Genomic DNA, 18968 nt, shown 5'->3' with positions numbered 1-18968 from the left:
CCCTGGCACCAGGCAAACACGTAGTGCACATATATACATGCAGGCAAAACTCGCATATGCATAAATTTAAGACAATTCTTTTTTAAAGTACAACAAGCCCCAGACATCCGCTAGGGTCTAGGGATGGGGGAACGCAAGCAAAGCAGTCTCACTGCATCAAGGCAATGGAGAGGGAGGAAGCTTTGGGAAGCTGAGATGGCTTGAACCTAAAAGACAGAGGAGAAATCACTATGGAACTATGCACAGAACTGTTTCCACAGCTTCTGACAGATACTATCCTGACAGGCAAAGTGAGGAAAAAACAGCTAGAAAGCTTGCAGTGAACAAGTCCAAGTCTCGCGACACTGGACAGCATTCACATCTGACCGGCAGCCAGCAGGGAAACCTCTCTCCATTGAGACCCCGCCTTCAGTAGTTCTAGGCTTAGCCTTCAAGAAAATGCTACTATTGGGCCAACCTTACAAGGCTTAAAACCAACCTCAACAAGACTACTGTGAAGCCTAAAGAAACTAACAGTGTGCCCCAACCAAACTCACCAGCTACAAAGAGACAATAAAATCTAGACACTGATAAAACCACCATGTTTAATCAGAAGTTACTGACAAGGAAAGTAACAGACAATGTGATCAGAACTAAGAACAAAAAACAACCAACATCAAACAAAGTGAAAATGAGCAGCTTCAAAACTGCGATTATATAGTAAACACAGCCATGAATTTGAAAGACAGATGGATATAACAAAAACAGAAAGTAAAACTTTGTAAGAAAGAACCAAACAAATCTAACTTAGAGCTGAGAGACACATCCTCTCAAATTAAACCACTAGATGGGGCTCACCAGCAGACGAGATACCCCCAAAGGGCTGACTGCACTTGTAACAATTAAGGACAAGAGGAAAAGATGAGAGGGACCACACACAGCACAACCACAGTATTAAAGCTAAAAATATAAAAATTTCTGGAGAGCCAGAAATGCTGGTGGGGAGAGGTGGGAGAAGGGGAATAGATAAGAGCCCCAAACAAACAAAACCCAACAAATAAGCTGTAACAAAATAACTAAAGCTACCTCGGGTAAAAACTATTCCGATCTGACGGGAACAGCACATTCACAGATCCAAGAAGCCTGGTAAGTACCAGGTGAGAGAAAAGCCAGGAAGCAGCACTGTTCACCTCTCAACATCAGACAGAAGATCTGAAAACCGGGCTGCAGAGGGTGGCTCCCAGTTAGGAGCATCAGGGTCTACAGGAAATGGCACGCACAGACAACAGCCAACCATCACAAAGCTGTGGGAAGGAAGTGCCCCATGCAGGCACAGGGGGAGTCCCCCGGGGGAGGACACAGAAGAGGTGATGCTTAGTAGTTCCCAACTGATGAGAAGACACAGACAGACTCAGCCAGCTGGGTGTGCTGGTGCACATCTGTGATCCCAAGGCTCAGGAGTTCAAGGCCTGGGCTATGAGACCTTGCCTCAAAAAAACAAAACACAAACCAAAAGAAAAATCAACAATAAAAAACCCTAACTTCCACTAATCCCAAACAAAAGAAACCTGAAAAAAGCTACACTAAATTTTATCACAATAAATTCTGTGAAAGGAGTGATGAACACTCTTAAAATTATCCAGGGAAGCTGGGCGGTGGTGGCGCACACCTTTAATGCCAGCACTCGGGAGGCAGAGGCAGGTGGATTTCTGTGAGTTCGAGGCCAGCCTGGTCTACAAAGAGAGTTCCAGGAAAGGCGCAAAGCTACACAGAGAAACCCTGTCTTGAAACCCCCTGCTCCCCAAATTATCCAGGGAAGACATCTGGAGTGGAAAAAATAAGATGACTATACCCTGGTCAGCAGAAAATAAGGCAATCCGGGAGACGATGCAGCAAAAATAGATAGATGATAGAGAGATGATTGAAAGAGAGAGAGATAGACAGATAGACAGATAAGATAGATAGGTGATAGATATAGATGGATGACAGATAGATGATGAAGATGGTAGATAGATAAGATAGATGATAAATAGATAAGATAGGTGATAGATAGATGGATGATAGATAGATAGATAGATAGATAGACAGATCAAAGAAATGAAAGCAAGCCATTTTAGACAGAAAATGGCAATTTCATTAAGGAAAAGGCCCTACAATTCCAATAACCCCTTTAGAGACAGGTTCTGACTATCTGACTATACAACCCAGACAGACTTCAAACTCATGATGATCCTCCTGCCTCAGCTCTCTAAATCCTAGGATTCTAGTGTGAGCCTCCACCCAGCACACCTACAGATTTGACAAACTTGGCGATCCACTTCCCAACTGTTTTCCTCCTCTGTGGTGACTGCTGTAGAGATGGCCAGACTCGCTGGGTCAGGGAGACGTGAATGTAGGAATTATCTAGCATGTGTATTATTTATACCTGAGGTAGAACTGCATCAGCATCCAGCCTTCTTTAGAAGATAAAGACAAGCTGGATGTGGTGGCACACACCTTTAGTGCCAGCCCTCTGGAGGAGAGACAGGTGATCTCTGCGAGTTCAAGGCCAGTCTGGTCTACACTGTAAGTTCTATGTCGGCCAGAGCTACACAGTGAGACTCTATCTTTAAAAAACAGAAAAAGAAAGAGAGAAAGGGGGGAGGGGACAACACACGTACAACACTTCTGTGTCATGATCTATGAAATATTTTTTATGTTCCCAAAAGCAACTGATTTTCATTTTGAAGAGCTCTTGAGCCGTTTGTATTTTCTTCTGCCCATTCAAATGTGTACTCTTGCTGTATAGATATTCTTACTGTATCCAATTTTTAAAAGAGAATGTATGTTTTTAATGTATGTACAAGATATTTTGAGTTTTCATTTTAAAGCCCTTAAAAAAACAATCTCCGAGTCTTAAGTTATTTAGCCAGAGGCAGAAGCTACCACTGATTCCTACATTCTGCAACTTACCTTGAAAATACTGGAACTAGCCAGTATTTCTTTTCATCACCAAAGACTTGTCTCCAATTTTTACTACACCCAAGAGAAAAACCATTTCCATCTATTCCGTAAGAAAACATAGGTGCACGGAAAGACTCTGTTTAAAAAGGAAACAAACACAAGTATGTATACACACATGAATAAATCTTATCTATTTAAAAATCATAAAGGGGATGGAAAATATTCATTTTCTTGCTTATGGTTTTGACATGGACAGCTGTGAGCATAACATAATTGTAATAAAAGGTAACAAGGAATAATAATCATCTGAGATGACAGATGTCCTAATTATCCTGATTTGACTTACATTATAGACGTGTACGAAAATGTCACCTCAGCATATACACAATTATGTCAATTAAACATTACTTTAAAAAAGACAAATTTCTGACTTATTGGAGAAAGTGTATTTTTATTTCAACCCTCTAAAATGAAAGGCCCAAATAATTATCTAATATTACTTTTATTTACTTATTTTGAGACAGGGTTTCTCTGTCTTTGACTGTACTAGAACTCACTATGTAGACTAGGCTAGTCTTGAACTCACAGAGATCCACCTGCCTCTGCCTCCCAGGCAGTGGGATTAAAGGTGTGGACTACAATGCCCAACCATATACTGCTTTTTGGAAAAAAAATTGAACATTACACTTTGGATATATTCCATTTTTGTGGTGCTAGGTATTGACCCCTGCACATGCTATCAAGTGCTCTCCCACTGAGCTAAGTCCCCGGTCTTTACTAAAAATATTCTACTTCATTTATTGTATTTCAGTTCATTTTTAAGATACTGGAACTTGTTTACCCTTTCTTGATGAACTTCCTATATATTCCTAACAACGTAGGCACTGTCACCCAAACAAAAAATCAGAATGTCTACTAATCTACAGTCTAGAAAACCTACATGTGCTAAGTACTAAAAGTCCTGTGCCCTAGGAGGAGTACAGAAGGAGAGCTATTTTGTAGGACAGATTGTGTCCTGGGGGGTGGGGGTCGGGGAGATGAAGATGTCAGGAGTGGCTGGCATTCCACCTGCTCGTATAGTGAGGCAGCGGAGGGAGATTACAGACCCAGCTTCAAGCTTCCGTGTGAAGTGACAGAGTGAGGTCCAGGCAGACAGGTGTCACAACAAGAGTTGTACTCCTTTGTTTTTAAATACAAAGCACTTCAGCATCTTACAAGCTGAAAGGATGGGGCAGACAGCATGAGACAGCAAATAAAAACTAAGGCAACTTAGAGCAAAAGAGTCTCGAGAGTTCTAAGATGAGTCTTGCAGAGCAAAGTTACACCCTTCCTCAGAAGTTGGAGGCAGGCCACCACTCACAGGTGGGAAAGGAGATGTGTATAGAAGCCTAGAAAGGTGAGAAGATGGGAACTTGCTTGTGGCCCCTGAATATTTTCCTCTGAAGGACTCACAAATCGGAAGAATAGAATGGTGACAATCAGGGCCAGGAGAGGCCAGCCTGGGCTACAAAGCGAGCTCCATGACAGCCAGGGGCTATAAACTAACCTGGCTGTCTCAAAAACCAACCCCTAACTCCCCCTCCCCCCCCCCCCCCCCCCCCCCCCCCCCCCCCCCCCCCGAAAAGACCTAGATTAATAAGGAAAGAAGCTGAGGAAGCCGACTGACCTTACCACCACTGTTTCCACCCTTTGTGAGGTATGGGATTGTCTTATCCTTTTGTTTCTGACATAGACTTGAACTCACTGTGTAGATGAGGCTGGCCTTAAACTCACAGAGATCTGCCACCTCTGCCTTAGTGCCAGGGTTAAAGGCGTACGCGTTAACTGGATGGGGTCTAGAATCTTCAATCTGAAGTGTGACACTCTAGGGAGTTATGGTTTCCTCCAGATGTAAGCAGCCACAAGACACAGCAGGCGTGGACAGCTGAAAAGCCCAGCCCGTGGATTAGTGAAGAAATCATGGGAGACACCCGGGGGCACGAGAGGGGAGAGCACCCTGAAGACAGAGGCTCTAGATCGAACTGGTGTGTGGAATCGAAGCAGAAGAGAAGCCCTGTGAGGAGGACCCTAAGACAGGAGCGCAGTGAGGGAAGGACTGGGGAGAGGCAGAACACTCCAGTTAAAACCCAGCATTCAGAGGGCAGATAGTCAGAAAACTCTGTTTTCCTCACAGAGTCTCTCTATGGAGACCAGCCTGGCCTTGAACTCAGAGATCTGCCACAGTCTACCTGAATGCTGGGATTAAAGGTGTGCACCACCACTGCCAGCTCTAGATATAGAAGAATCTGAGACCAGCCTATGCTATATAAAACCCTGTCACAGAGAGACAAAGAAATGAAGAGGACATTAAAATTTCATTTTCAGAGGCTTTTCAGTTTCATGTGATTGAAGGGTCCTTGTGTGATTATGGCAAAGACTGACCAAAACCAAAGGGACAGGGACGAACTTCCATGCTTAAAGATAATGGTTTAGCCGGGACACTGGAACTCAGTGAAATCCGGGTAGGCAAGTTAGGGAGACGGGCAGAGGTGGCCCAGCAGAATCCAGTGCCCCCACAGGAAAGAACAACAGGCTGGCAGAAGCAGTGGAGAACTAGCTGGGGGCCAGGGTGTGGGGTTGCGGCAGTAAAGGAAGTGGTATGCAAAGGCAACGTGTTTTTCAAAGCATGGCCACAGAATCGTCTAATTGGCTGAACTATACGGTACAAAATATCAGACTACATTACACAGGATTGGAATTAATGATATTCTCTGAAATCTTGCTTATTTGTGTAATTTTGTAAGTATATGTGCACATGACAAGTCATGACAGAAACTGGTTTCACTGGGTAAAATAATGTGAGGAAATGATTTAAGGATGACAGCAGGGCACCTAGAAACATGGTCTATGTCTGGGTCTGGCCTGTGCTCACGGGCTGGTCACTAGAAACACGGTCTATGTCTGGGTCTGGCCTGTGCTCACGGGCTGGTCACTAGAAACACGGTCTATGTCTGGGTCTGGCCTGTGCTCACGGGCTGGTCACTAGAAACACGGTCTATGTCTGGGTCTGGCCTGTGCTCACAGCACAGAGCACAGGAGGTAAACATGGACTAAGACCTCTGAAGACACAATCAAATCCTGACTCTGCTTCCTTTAGGCGATCCAGCTGAGGTACTCTATCGTTCTCTTGCACACAGGCTTGGACTCCACACACAAGAAAAAAGTTATGTGAGAAACAGACTAAGGTGTTCGCATCCCATCTACAACTGGTTGCTCCTTAGACCTAGGCGGTCAGTACCAGCTAGGAAAATGGACCTACCACTACCATAGTTATCAATTTTGAAATGAATTCCTTAATTTTATTATTTAATATGAATGAGTGTTTTGCCTGAATGTATGTATGCACACCACATGTGTGCCTAGTGCTCAGAGGCTAGAGAAGGCACTGGACCCCTGAAACAGTTGTGAATTCTGGTTTTCTGTGTAAAGTCTGTTTTTCTGGTAAGAGGTCTTTAGGGTAGGGCTTTCCAAACAAGTCAGGTTGTTGTCAGTTCTAGGGTAAGAGCACTTCTGTAAAGAGAATAAATTATTTAATAGACATAAAGAATTTTATTTATATGGAAAAGTAAAGCATAATGGACCTGAAGTGCTAAACAGTGGAGGGTGAGCTGGGCAAGGAAACAGAGAAATCCTTATACTGAAAGCCACATAATTCACACAGCCCAATAATAAATAAGACGATACAATTCAAATATAGTAACTAAAATGTGCCCTCAAATCTCTTAATGTTTCTATATTAAAAATTGTTTCCTTCCAGTTCTGGAAAATACACAGGCTGTGGATGGCAGGTGGACTTCAAGCTTCTAGAGAAGAATTAACAAGGCTGGGAGGCTGGCACGAGAGCAGCTCGGGGTGAGCAGGGCCTCAAGAGTGTCCTGCTAGGCCCCCCTGAGCTAGCCTCACACTTGTAACCCTGTCTTAGCTTCCTGAGTGCTGGGAAAAAGGGCATATGCCACAATACCCAGTCCTACTACCCTTGAACAACTTTGTTGTGGAGTATTATTTTAAGATGTGTTACATTCGTTCATGCTGTGGAACATTTGTTTAATGATGCAAAGATGTATTGTATTCTTTTATGTTACATTTGTTTGACTCTGTGAAGCTGTGTTACTTTGCCTGTCTAAAACACCTGAAGGTCTAATAAAGAGCTGAATGGCCAATAGCAAGACAGGAGAAAGGATAGGCGGGGCTGGCAGGCAGAGAGAATAAATAGAAGGAGAGATCTAGGAGAAGAAGATGAAAGAGCAAGAAAAGGAGGAAAAGAGGACATCAAGGGCCAGCCACCCACATAACAGCCAGCCACAAAGAAAGAAAGAAAGAAAGATATATAGGAATAGAAAAAGGTAAAAGCCCAGAGGCAAAAGACAGATGGGTTAACTTACAAAAAGGTGGCTAGAAACAAGCCAAGCTAAGGCTGGGCATTCATAAGAAGGAAAAAGTCTCCGTGTGTGATTTATTTGGGAGCTGGGTGGTGGGCCCCCCAAAGAGTAAAAGAGTAAAGAGTAGAAACAACCGACGACACACCTTACTTAATTATTCCTCTCTATTTGCTTTTGTTTTTTATGTTTACTTCTTTTGCATTTATCTACTTATTCAGTGTGTCTATATATCCACACAGCTCAACACATGTGGCAGTCAGAGGAAAATGTGGAAGAAGGGTCTCTCTCCTCCCACCATGTGGGTTCAGGAGAATGAGCTGAGCTCACCAGGCTTGGTAGCAAGCACCCTTACCTACCTATCAAGCCACCTCTCCAGCCCTGCATTTTCATTTTAAATTAGAAAAAAGGGAAAAGAAAAAAGCTGGTAACAATAATACTATGCACTAAAATTCACTGACAACGAACACAAAAATGGAAATAAAAAGGCATGTCATAAGCACTAACCCTTAGAACATATGCCCATCAAATTGTGCAGGGGTGTGCGTGTATGTGCATGTGTGTGTGTGTTTGTGTGTCAAGAATACACATGAAGTATGCCTTGTCTTAGCAAGAAGGTAAACTGAAGGATTTAAAATGGTTTGAGTCTGAGCATCAACTTTATGAAAATCTATCATTCAGAGATTAGTTTTCGAAAGATATTGTATAAACACAGGTAATAGCTCTTATTTATAAGTTTATAAACTATAAATTTTGTTATACATTACTGAAATCATCCTACATATAATCACTCCCACAATCCTCTTCAACAGGAGTCTATCTTACACACCTACTGTATCCAAAACAGTGAAGTTTAAATACACAATCACTTTTTTATTTCTTCACTGCCTACCAGTCTTTCTACACATTCATGTTCATTTGTGATCATCTTGAAAAGACTTAGACTCATTTACCTATTGTTGTTCTGTTTTTCCCAACTAGCCAGCAATGGTAGCTGAACAGTGAGAGCACACTCACGAAGAACATCGCAGACACGAAGAAAAGGAAAAGTACGTGGAACTTTGCACGTGACTCTCTCAGTTCATTCTGAGGAAAGAGGAAAGAAGGGTTAATTAGGAGGATACTCAACCTCTAAAATACAACTTGTAATCTGGTTCTTGCTAAAGACTGAATCCACCAAAAACAAAACAAAAAAAGTCATATATGAAGAGTAATGAACAAATGAGACCATGTATTCTGAAGTTACAATCTCACAGAAGGCTGAACCCATAAACAGTCCCAAGTCATTTAAAAATTGTCCTTAGGAGCTGGAGAGAAGGCTCAGGGGTTAAGAGCACTGACTGTTCTTCCCAGCACCCACAAGGCAGCCTACCACTGTCTGCGACTCCAGTCCTAAGGGATCCAACACCCTCTTCTGACTTGTGGGTACCAGCCAGGCATGTGGTGCACAGATATAAATGCAAGCACACACTCACCCATACACATAAGAGAATAATAAATAATACAAACATTTTAAAGTTTTCCTTAAACAATCTCAGCAATTCAGCCATAAAATGAAAAGGTGGACTATTCTCCCTAGCAATTTCCTTTCATACCTTATGTATATATTCAGATTTTCCTCAACATCCAGAGGAACAAGGACACTTCCATTTGTATAAAAACAGCCACTTAACTACACAGGCTCTACAAACAAGTGGAATGTGATGTAGTTCACTTTTACTTCGGTGCATCTTTCCTCCAAGGTATCCATGTCCTCAGATGCTGATGCCTACCTCCTCCTCATCCTTGTTTCTTTTCCTTAGAAATCTGTGTAAGCAACTGTCACTTGATAAAAGATGCCATAAGGTATTAAAGAATGAACAGTTTCCGTCATTCCTTCTTACAGAAATATGGCTATTAAAGGGGAAGCCTTTAAATACTTGCTCTTAAAATAAAACCCGGAAGGGGCTGGAGATGTAGTTCAGTCAGAAAAATGCCTGCCTAGTATGCATGAAGTCCTAGGTTCAGTCCCTAGCATGACTAAAAACTGAGCATGGCAGTACATCTCGTAATTTCAGGACTCGAAGTGGAGGCTGGAGAATCAGGAGTTCAAGGTCATCTTTGACTGCACAGTAAGTTGAAGGTCATCTTGGATCACATGAAACTGTCTCAAAAACTATATAGCCAAGTCTCCTAGTTTTCCAAAACAGGCTGCCCTATTTAATTTAAAAAAATGTTTAATGGGCCAGGCATGGTGACATATACCTTTAATCCCAGCACTTGGGAGGCAGCTACATCTACAGAGTGAGTTCCAGAATGGCCAGGATTACACAGAAAGACTCTCTCAAAGGAGGTGGGAGACCAACATACAACAGACTGGAGAGATCCTTGTTTAAGAACACCACCTCAGGTGCTCACAACTACTTACAACTCCAGTTCAAGGGGATCTGATGCCTCTGTGTGAGCACACGAGAGCGAGAGCATGCATGAGCACACACGTACACATGCACACACACACCCCTATTTTTTTTAAGTTTCTAACCAAAGGCCCAGCAAGATGACTCCGAGGGACAACAGTGCTTGATGCTCAAGCCCAACAACCCGAGTTCCATCCCTAGAAGCCATGGTAGGAGGAGAACTGGCTTCCAAATTAACCTCTCACCTCTACCTGTGCCCGAATGCATGCGTGCGCGTGTATCAGACATACAACTATAATTTAAGTTTTTAAATTTAAAACAAAAAGAGTTTCACAGGGGTTAGGAAGACGGCTTAGTGGATAAAGGCATTTGCTCTGGAAGCCCAAAGGCCCGAGCGGAAATCTCCAGCACTCACATAAACAGTGGGAATGGCTACATATCCCTGTAAGGGGTGGAGCTAGGCAGAGCAGGAAAGCTTGCTGGCCAGTGAGAGGCCCTGACTTCAGGCACTAAGGTGATGTGGCAGAGGAAGACACCCAACATCCTGCTATGGCCTCCTACATCCGTGAACACCCACACTCATGTGCATACACCACACACATATAATCCCACACACTATACACCGGCTTTGACAGACTAACTGAAAGGCTGCTAGCGTGTGTGTGTGTGTGTGTGTGTGTGTGTGTGTGTGTGTGTGCTGGAGACTGAACGAGGGACTCTGAAACTTTACCACTGAACACTTCCCCACCAGCCCTGCATTATTCCAATATTTATTTTTTTCCTCACAGTGACCACTGTACTTTTGAAACACAGTGACTATTCCATCTTGCCAACTTGTAAAGAGATATTAATTACATACATTCACTCTATAGAGAGATGATGAGAATGTCATGGCAATGATGTGTTTTTACCTTCGGGCAATTCTCTGTAGATTTCCTGCGGCAAAGCTTGTGCAAACAGAGACAATGCATTAAGAAAACAACTTTTATACAAAGTTATCCTGAAAACTAGGCTTTATCAGTTATGTGCACTTGGAAGGAATACAAGAAGCTGTCCTCTAATGGTCTACATTTTTCCAAAAAGTTAAAAAAAAAAAAAAAAAACACAACCCAAAACTAACAGGCAAAACCATTTCTCTCTTCAACCACATCTCAGAGACCCTCTAAACATGCACTTTCCCATCCCTATACAAGACACTTGTGTCTAAAAGAACAAAATAAACCCTTCAGCATGAACATCTGCAATCCTTTAACCTTCCGGTTGGTTAGTAGTTGCAGAAATGAGACCCGACGACTCAGCACCTCACTGAAACTACCTGTTTCATCGGGAAAACAATGGTAACCTCTGACGCCACAGATTGCTGATTCTGCCTGGGTCTCAGCTCAGCAATCAAAACCTTTTACGAGTCACATCATTTCACCCTTTTGTTCCCATTTTACTGAAGACAGACAGACAGAGACATTGACACCTCCTAACACTAGAGATCTCTAAAGTCCCTTTGTTACTTAGCCCTACCAGGATCCTGGGCTTCTCCTTAGTATCCGTTCTTAGTCTAATCTAGCTATAAAAAATTCCCTTGGAGCTGGGTGATGGTGGTGCACGCGTTTAATCTCAGCTTTTGAGAGACAGACAGACAGATCTCTAAGTTCAAGGCCAGCCTGGTCTACAGATTGAGTTCCAGGACAGCCAGGGCTACGCAGAGGAAAGTTCCCTTAGTATAGCACAAAAACTCCAGTGATGCCTACAGATTCCTCTGGCTTAAGTGCTCTTCCCTCAGACACCCATCAATTCCCTTCTGTCTTGGTTCACATTTTCCACTCATAGTAAGGCCATCTTGTCCACTCACTTCAATATGCAACCTACTCCATTTCAAGCATCCCAGATAGGTGAGGGTAAACCAGCTGCTTAACCCTGGGGTCCACTTTGCATCTTTTACTGGCTGAGGATGCAGAAACTTAATACAACACTACCTACAGACAATGCTTGTCTTTCTAAAGACATCGCAAACAAAGATGTTAAAAACTATGCATATTTAGGACACAAGGTTTGTGACCTTGAATTGAAGTGTTTTAGCACTCTCCTGTCAGCCCTAAGTTAAAAACATACACCTGAAAAACCCCTTTCAAATTTCAGTTTGGCTTCAGAGGCAGGGTCTTACTGTTGTAGCATTGACTAGAACTTGCTATGGAGACCATATTCTTTAAAATAAGAGAAATAAATAAAACTACTTCAGTTTTATTTTGCTTTACTAATTATTAAACTCTTTTTTAAACTTTGTTTCATTTTTTTTATTTCTTTTTAAGACAGGGTTTCTCTGTGTAGCTCTGGCTGTCCTGGAACTCTCTCTGTAGACCAGGCTGGCCTCAAACTCACAGAGATCCACCTGCCTCTGCCTCCCGAGTGCTGGGATTAAAGGCGTGGGCCACTTACGCCTGGCAACTTTGTTTATCTTTAACTCTTGTAGATTACATCTTTCAAACAATGTAACCTAGCCCCAAAATCATACACATAATCACTAAAAGGGTATCTTAAATGTGACTGGAGAGTGTGTACTGCCCTTTCCTGCACTTCACCTCTTCCTTTCCACGCCAGCACTTAACTCTAGAGCAGTGTTCTCCACCTTCCTAATGCTGTGACCCTTTAATACAGCTCCTCATGTTGTGCTGACTCCCAACCATAAGATTATTTCGTTGCTACTTCATAACTGTAATTTTGGTACTGTTCCGAAGTGTAATATAAATATCTGATATGTGACCCCTATGAAAGGGGTCACGATCCCAGGTTGAGAACCGCTGCTCTGAAGCATGTACTGTATCTTGTTTCTACTCAATAATCTCACTAACTCTGACTTGTCGACACTAAAGCCCATTTCTGTGGAAGTGCTTAAGTAGGCACCTTCTCAGGACAGTGGGCAGTGCTGGGTTGCATCTCCCAGCTCATGCTGCTGAGGGACCATGGCCCTTAAGCTCACACTATCACTGAGCAGAAACTTTATTTAGCTTTTTGTTTGTTTTTATTTTGTTTTGCTTTTTGAGACTAGGCCTCATTATGTAGTTCCATCTGTCCTGAAACTCTGTAGACCAGACTTTCAGACTCAAAGAGATCACCTGCCTCTGCTTCCTGAGTGCTGGGATAAGGTGTGCACCACCATGCCCAACATGCATAAAGTTTAAAATCATACATTTTTAAGGATTTTATTTTATACAAGTGGGTTTTTGTGTACATATATACCATATACATGACTATAAATGGTTGTGAGCCAGCATGTAGATATTGGGGATCAAACCTGGGTCCTCTGCAAGAGCAACACGTGATCTAAACCAACGAGCCATCATCTCTCCAGTCCCCTAAATTACAATGCTTTGTAAAATACAAAGGTATTTCCTGGAAATAACTGTGCTCTGTCACTTGCTGCTGTACACAGCTGTTAAGTAACAAGTGACCTTGGAAAGTACCTGGACCCTGGGATAGCCAGATCTGACTTTAATTCTAGTTTTCTACACTATGAAACACATGATCCTGGGCAGCTACCTAACTTCTCCAATCTCAGCTGTCACTCTGATAACTGCAGTCACAACAACCCCCTGTACAAAACTATGGTTCCCTACATTCCCGTGTAAACACCTTGGGATCTTGGGGCTTCACTGACTTGGGGAAGTAATACACTTCCCAAGTTCACCAGTACATAGAAAAGCACTCCCCTCTAGGAGAGCAATTTTCACATGCTAACCAATCCAGAGCCCAGACTCCAAGCCCGCCATCCGGGTGCCACCCCCACAAGGAAGCAGCATGACTCTAGTCATCCCAGAATCCACTGGGATGATTCAAACTGGCTAATCCTAAAGCAGTGCATCCTGTTTTAGACCCCCGCAGCTCTTGACCTCACTGAGCCTGCCTTACACTGTGTCTGTTCTCTCTGGGGCCTCTGAGTAATTCTCAGTCATAATGGGCTCTAGCTCTGTGGCCTCCCCAGCCTGGATAACAAAACACACACTCTTTAAACATTTTTCCAGGTGTTAAAAAGAATAAATGTGGACTTATTTTTATACCGCAATTATCTCCTCCTCCAAACCACAATTTAAAAGAGAAAATGAAGACAGTGACAGTGTCAGAAGACAATGGGTGACCACGTGTACAACCGTACACCAGACACCAGACGCCAGACAGAGAAATGAAAAAGAGTCGGTTAAAAAACAGAAAACGTCAACAACAACCAAACCTGTTTAGAAGATACAAGCTAGAAGGGAAGGAAAGTCTGCAGCCAGAGTCACGGAAAGACGGCACAAGGGCCAGTGCCCTGAAGACAAGCGCTGGGCTGGGCACTGCGGCTGCCTTTCCACGTGGAAACTTTGCTATCCTGCGTGGCCGAGGCTGGGCCCTACAGACAAATCGATCTCAGTCAACGGAGGACTGGACCATGGCTGCACAGTGGCTCCGGGTAGGAGAAACTGTCCATTTCAGTGCTGCCTAAATTGTGAACTTGGCTTTTGTAGCTGGTGATTTCTGTCTTTCATTGAAGAAAGGCTCATCGATAGATACCAAGGTCATGAATAAAGATTAGTATCTTTTATCAAAAAAAGTGGACATGGAATAAACCAGGGCGCTCATAAGATGTGGTAACGGTTAGTAAAGAGTCTCGCACACGCAGAGTGAAGCTAGGGACTGTGTTCTTAGTCAATGCGCACTGCACGTGATAAAGCAGTGTAGAACAAGGCATCAGGAGACAGACATGGTTACGACAGGAATGGTTTGACATATACAATGACATCGCAAAAGGCTGAGGCAGGAGGACTGCCATGAGCTTAGGCTACACAGTGAGTCCTAGACTAGACTGGTTAATTTAAGACCCTGTCTCAAACACAGGCGAATAGACAGACATCTGGGTGCTTTTTATATACCACATGTTTACATTAATTTAATCTATCAATTCTGTGCAGTATTACTTGAAAGTTCACAAATGAAAGAGCAATCTAAGCCAACGTCACTTTGGTTATTTTACCATTCAGCAGACATTTACTAAATACCTACTATATTGTGGGCCAGGTAACACCCTAGATGTTCTACTAATGAAAAAGACAAAATGTCTTGCCTTCATTGAGTTTAAATTATAGCAAATATATAAGCAAAGCCTATGCCCTTTCCCTTGGGATCCCTGCGATCTAGGTAAAATGATAGGACGAACAAGGACCCGGAGATGACATCACTATTCTAGCTTGGCAACCAATGGACTGCTGTAGACTTTGTTCTCATTACAGCAGATAAGCAATGAAAAACAATGGAAAGGGAACAGGAAGCAGACGTGAAACATGTCCATTTCTATGACGGCTCAGTGATGATTATCAATTGAGGCCTGGGTATTAGGTCCAGCAATGTGACAATCAAGACTGAACCTACATTTAATGGGACTCACGACACTGGAGGGGAAGACTAGGGAAGAAGAATATCCAGACAGTTAAAGACTTTAATGAAGGGATAGTTTCAACATATTTTAAAGTTATTTCTAAATTATATCAACAGAACATGCACATAAAAAATCAAACACTGTGAAAACGTTATAATGAAAAACAGCAGTTCTCCACAGCACTTCTAAGATGGAGTTCTTTCCATGTTTTGGGTAGTTATTTTCCCCTCAAGTATATACACTTCCACATTAAAAAGATTTCAACTTGATTATGTATTCTGAATAGATGAGCATCTGTATATGGTAGCCAACATCCCCAGGAAAATGGGAGCAAGCATGTCTCCCTGACGGCTCTCGCGTCCAGCAGGGAGAAGCCAGGACACCCTAGAAGGTCATTTCCCCTTAGACACCCACCACATACTATATGCACTGACATGAGCTCTGTTCTTCACACGTACTACAGCTCAGAGATCACTCAGTCACCTGTCACACTGAGCTGCTTGTTTCTACACGACTTCCTCTCAGGTAAATCATACTTTGGTCCCTTGCTGATAAAAACATTTGATTATTTTTAACTATTTGTTGTTTTTTAAAAAAATCTGAAAAGATGGGGGCTGGAGAGACACCTCAGCTGTGAAGGACTGGCTGCTCTTCCAGAGGACTCAGGTTCAATGCCCAGCACCCACCCACATGTCATGTTGGCTCACAATCTTCTGTAACTCTAGTTCCCAGGGATCTGACACCATCTTCTGGTCTCCGCAGGAACCAGGCACACTATGGTACATGGCAAAACATCCATATTCATAAAATAAAAATAAATCTTTTTTTTTTTTAAATTCTCAAAGAGTGTATGCAGACAGGAAGCAAGTGCTTGTCTGGGCCTAAGACGCCACTCTGACTGCAAAGCGGCAGCGAGTCTCACTCATCAAGGCAAGTGGAGCACTAACTCTTTAGAGCAGCTCTTCTAATAGTGCACCAGTCATTAGAGCCTGTGTACTACACGCTGACTTACAAGTACACATGCAACCTATATGGAGGAAAGTGTAGTCCTGTCTGAGCCATTATAAGAGCTAATCAGATCTACTTAAAAAAAACATGAAGAAACTCTTTTCAAATACACATCTTTAAACATCTTTTATATGTGTTTAAGGCAGAAAAAAGACTTACCGTCCAAAATTTTATAAAATACTCTAACACTGTTGCAGCCACAAAAAGGCAATATAGTAGGGAATACAACAAGAACAGCATGAAGAATTTGTAATTAGTAAATCCCACACAGTTATTCACCCTAGAAGAATACAGAAAGTAACACTGTAAAATAAGACAAATCACAATATACAGAAACAGAAAACAAAATAGTCTCAGGGCTGGTGGGAGAGGGGTGTAGGGAGTGTCTCATGAAACAGCTCAGCTCTGTAAGATGTGAAAATCCTGGTGCTGGACCAAAATGGGAATACAGCAAACATCACTGAGCTTACGGAGATGGTTAAGATAGTAAATTAATGTGTGACTTGGAGTCAAAAGGGGGGAAAAGGAATCAGAGAGCTTATATCATCATTACTTGGAAATAGGTCCAGTGAGAAGTAGAAAACAAACAGTATCTTAACTATGGATGTTTTTAATTAATGTTATATAGATTTTTGCAACTCTAATGTTAATTTTTAACATATCACCATCTGGAGATTTATCAGAAAATATTTTTAAAGGAAAAAATTAAAACGTCCATATCTACACATATATGTGTGTGTGTGTGTGTGTGTATGTATGTATGTATGTATGTATGTATTAGTAATTTAATTGAGCTAAAAAATAGGAAGATTGGAGCAGGATATATGGTTTTAGTCATAGAGAGCACATGCTTAGAATGTGTAGGGACCCTGGATTTAAACACCAGCACCAATAGAAAAAAAAAAGGATTACTAAAGAAAATAATTCTCAATTTCCTGCTTCTAACATCCAACCCCCACCCCCATGACTTAGGCAATCTCTACTATTTTTCATACATACCATGGACAGTGATGATCCATCTTAAGAACACATCTAGGAAGCAAGCATAAGAAAATTCATATAGAAAACTCCTGACTCTAATTTCTCATTGTTTTACTGAACTTAAAATATCCTCTAAAAACTCAATCTTTGAGAACACCTGAGAAACAACAGGTAACTTCCGCTACTTCCTTAAGCACCTTCCCAGGTCAACAGTCACAGCTCTTACACTGTGACCTCAGTTCATCACACCTAGCTCACTGCACCACACCAAATGACATCTTATTATTCAGGTCGGGGAAGACTTTTGGTCCATTAGAAGGCCCAGCTTAGACATCAACTAAGGAGATAAACAGGTGACCTCTAGCACTGTGAGCACGTGCAGATCTAGAGTATCAGTCCTTAGAAGTGCACACACCACACACTACCACATGGCTTGAGATGGCTGCTTTCCTCCATTCTTTCACATTGAGCTTCCCCGTGGTGACCACTACCAACTTTACCATAAGAACACCAAAACCAAACCAAGCCCTCCTCCCTCTTGAGTCCTATTTTATATATGGAGAAGGTGAGACTACACATCTCACAAGTGAAGATGAGAAACCCAACACCCAGAAACTTACAGCTTGTCTAAGAGGCTTGGATTAGTCAAGAGTTTTAAACTAACAATCTGTCCTTTACCATCCCAGCTTCCCACATGAAAACAAGGAATAAAATGGAACATATGACAACTGAAAACAATTACAGAATTTAATTCAGTGACTTTTTTGAATATCAATATTGATAATAAAAACAAGAAAATATCATTATAGTCTCTTTATATTGGTTTTTCGAGACAAGGTTTCTCTGTGTAGCACTGGCTGTCCTGGAACTCACTCTGTAGACCAGGCTGGCCTCGAACTCAGAGATCCATGCAAATGCTGGGATTAAGGGCATGTGCCACCACACCTGTCTAAAAAGCGTATTTAAAATTAAAATTCTACTCAATGAGCAGAGAAAAGGTTATCAAAGTCTTCTTCTAGCATATTCTAGCTTACGTAAGTATTTATATTAGTTCTATATCCACAGCAAATAATAGGAAAGGATGAAATGGTTTTACTACATATGAAGAAGCATGTAAAATGTTCCTCTGTTGCCAAATTCCAGGGTAGGGTTAAAGGAAAACAATCTGAGTAACGCTCACCTGTCACATGCAGAGCAGTGATGAGCCCGGTCAGGTTTAATCAACTGACACTTTTCACAATATCGGATAGCTAGAAAGAAGAAGAAGAAGACACTCAAAGGTGTGCAAGCTTCACTGATCTATTAAGCTTGACTTTTGGAATGTCCTCTGGAAACTGACAGTGATTCATTTAAAAATACCAAAATGCACCAAAGAGCATCTCAAATAAAATGTCAAGAGAAAAGAGGCCTCATAATGTAGTGTCCCAGAAGTTTCCAAACTAAATAAAGCAGATCCCAAGTAAGTGCCTTGCAGAATGCCGAACACCAAGATGAACAGCAGAACTAGGCAGAACTCAGGCCCACTGAATCACAAACCCAGGGCTTTGCTGACTCTAGCCTAATGTCTGTAACAGGTTATCACAATTCTTCAAGGCATTCACCTTCTGTTTGCAGCCATCCCCACTCTAGACCAACGACAATTCACATCTGGATCAACAAAAACATCCTTCCAACTAAAATTCTAATACACGCTTCGCTATCGCCTAGTTCACATTCAGTTGCTCAAAAGATACTGATCACCTACTATGTGCCAGGTAATCTCAACAAAATCCCTACTTTGTGAACCTTACATACTCTATGCTCTAGGGACTAAGAGAATCGATAAAATAAACAGTACATTAGACA

The 18968-nt window shown here is 42.2% G+C and overlaps 1 protein-coding gene across 5 annotated transcripts in view; it reads right to left on the bottom strand.

Annotated features, from left to right (window-relative positions):
• Window positions 1-18968, bottom strand: part of Zdhhc20 (zinc finger DHHC-type palmitoyltransferase 20) — a 65125-nt gene that overhangs the window by 8814 nt on the left and 37343 nt on the right. For 3 of the 5 annotated variants that reach the window (XM_052733087.1, XM_052733090.1, XM_052733088.1), the window contains exons 6-11: window positions 18304-18373; window positions 17142-17174; window positions 16302-16422; window positions 10645-10680; window positions 8291-8423; window positions 2932-3058 (exon numbers count right to left, since the gene is read on the bottom strand). In XM_052733087.1, coding sequence (XP_052589047.1) covers window positions 2932-3058; window positions 8291-8423; window positions 10645-10680; window positions 16302-16422; window positions 17142-17174; window positions 18304-18373 — 520 coding nt within the window. The remainder of the gene's footprint in view (window positions 1-2931; window positions 3059-8290; window positions 8424-10644; window positions 10681-16301; window positions 16423-17141; window positions 17175-18303; window positions 18374-18968) is intronic. The other 2 variants (XM_052733089.1, XM_052733092.1) reach the window with 1 other exon arrangement.

This window comes from Peromyscus californicus, unplaced genomic scaffold, assembly GCF_007827085.1.
Source record: "Peromyscus californicus insignis strain IS unplaced genomic scaffold, ASM782708v3 Scaffold_12__1_contigs__length_115047231, whole genome shotgun sequence".
Lineage (NCBI taxonomy): Eukaryota > Metazoa > Chordata > Mammalia > Rodentia > Cricetidae > Peromyscus > Peromyscus californicus.
Note: the sequence above shows the minus strand (reverse complement) of the source record. Positions and strands in the feature narration are given on the sequence as shown.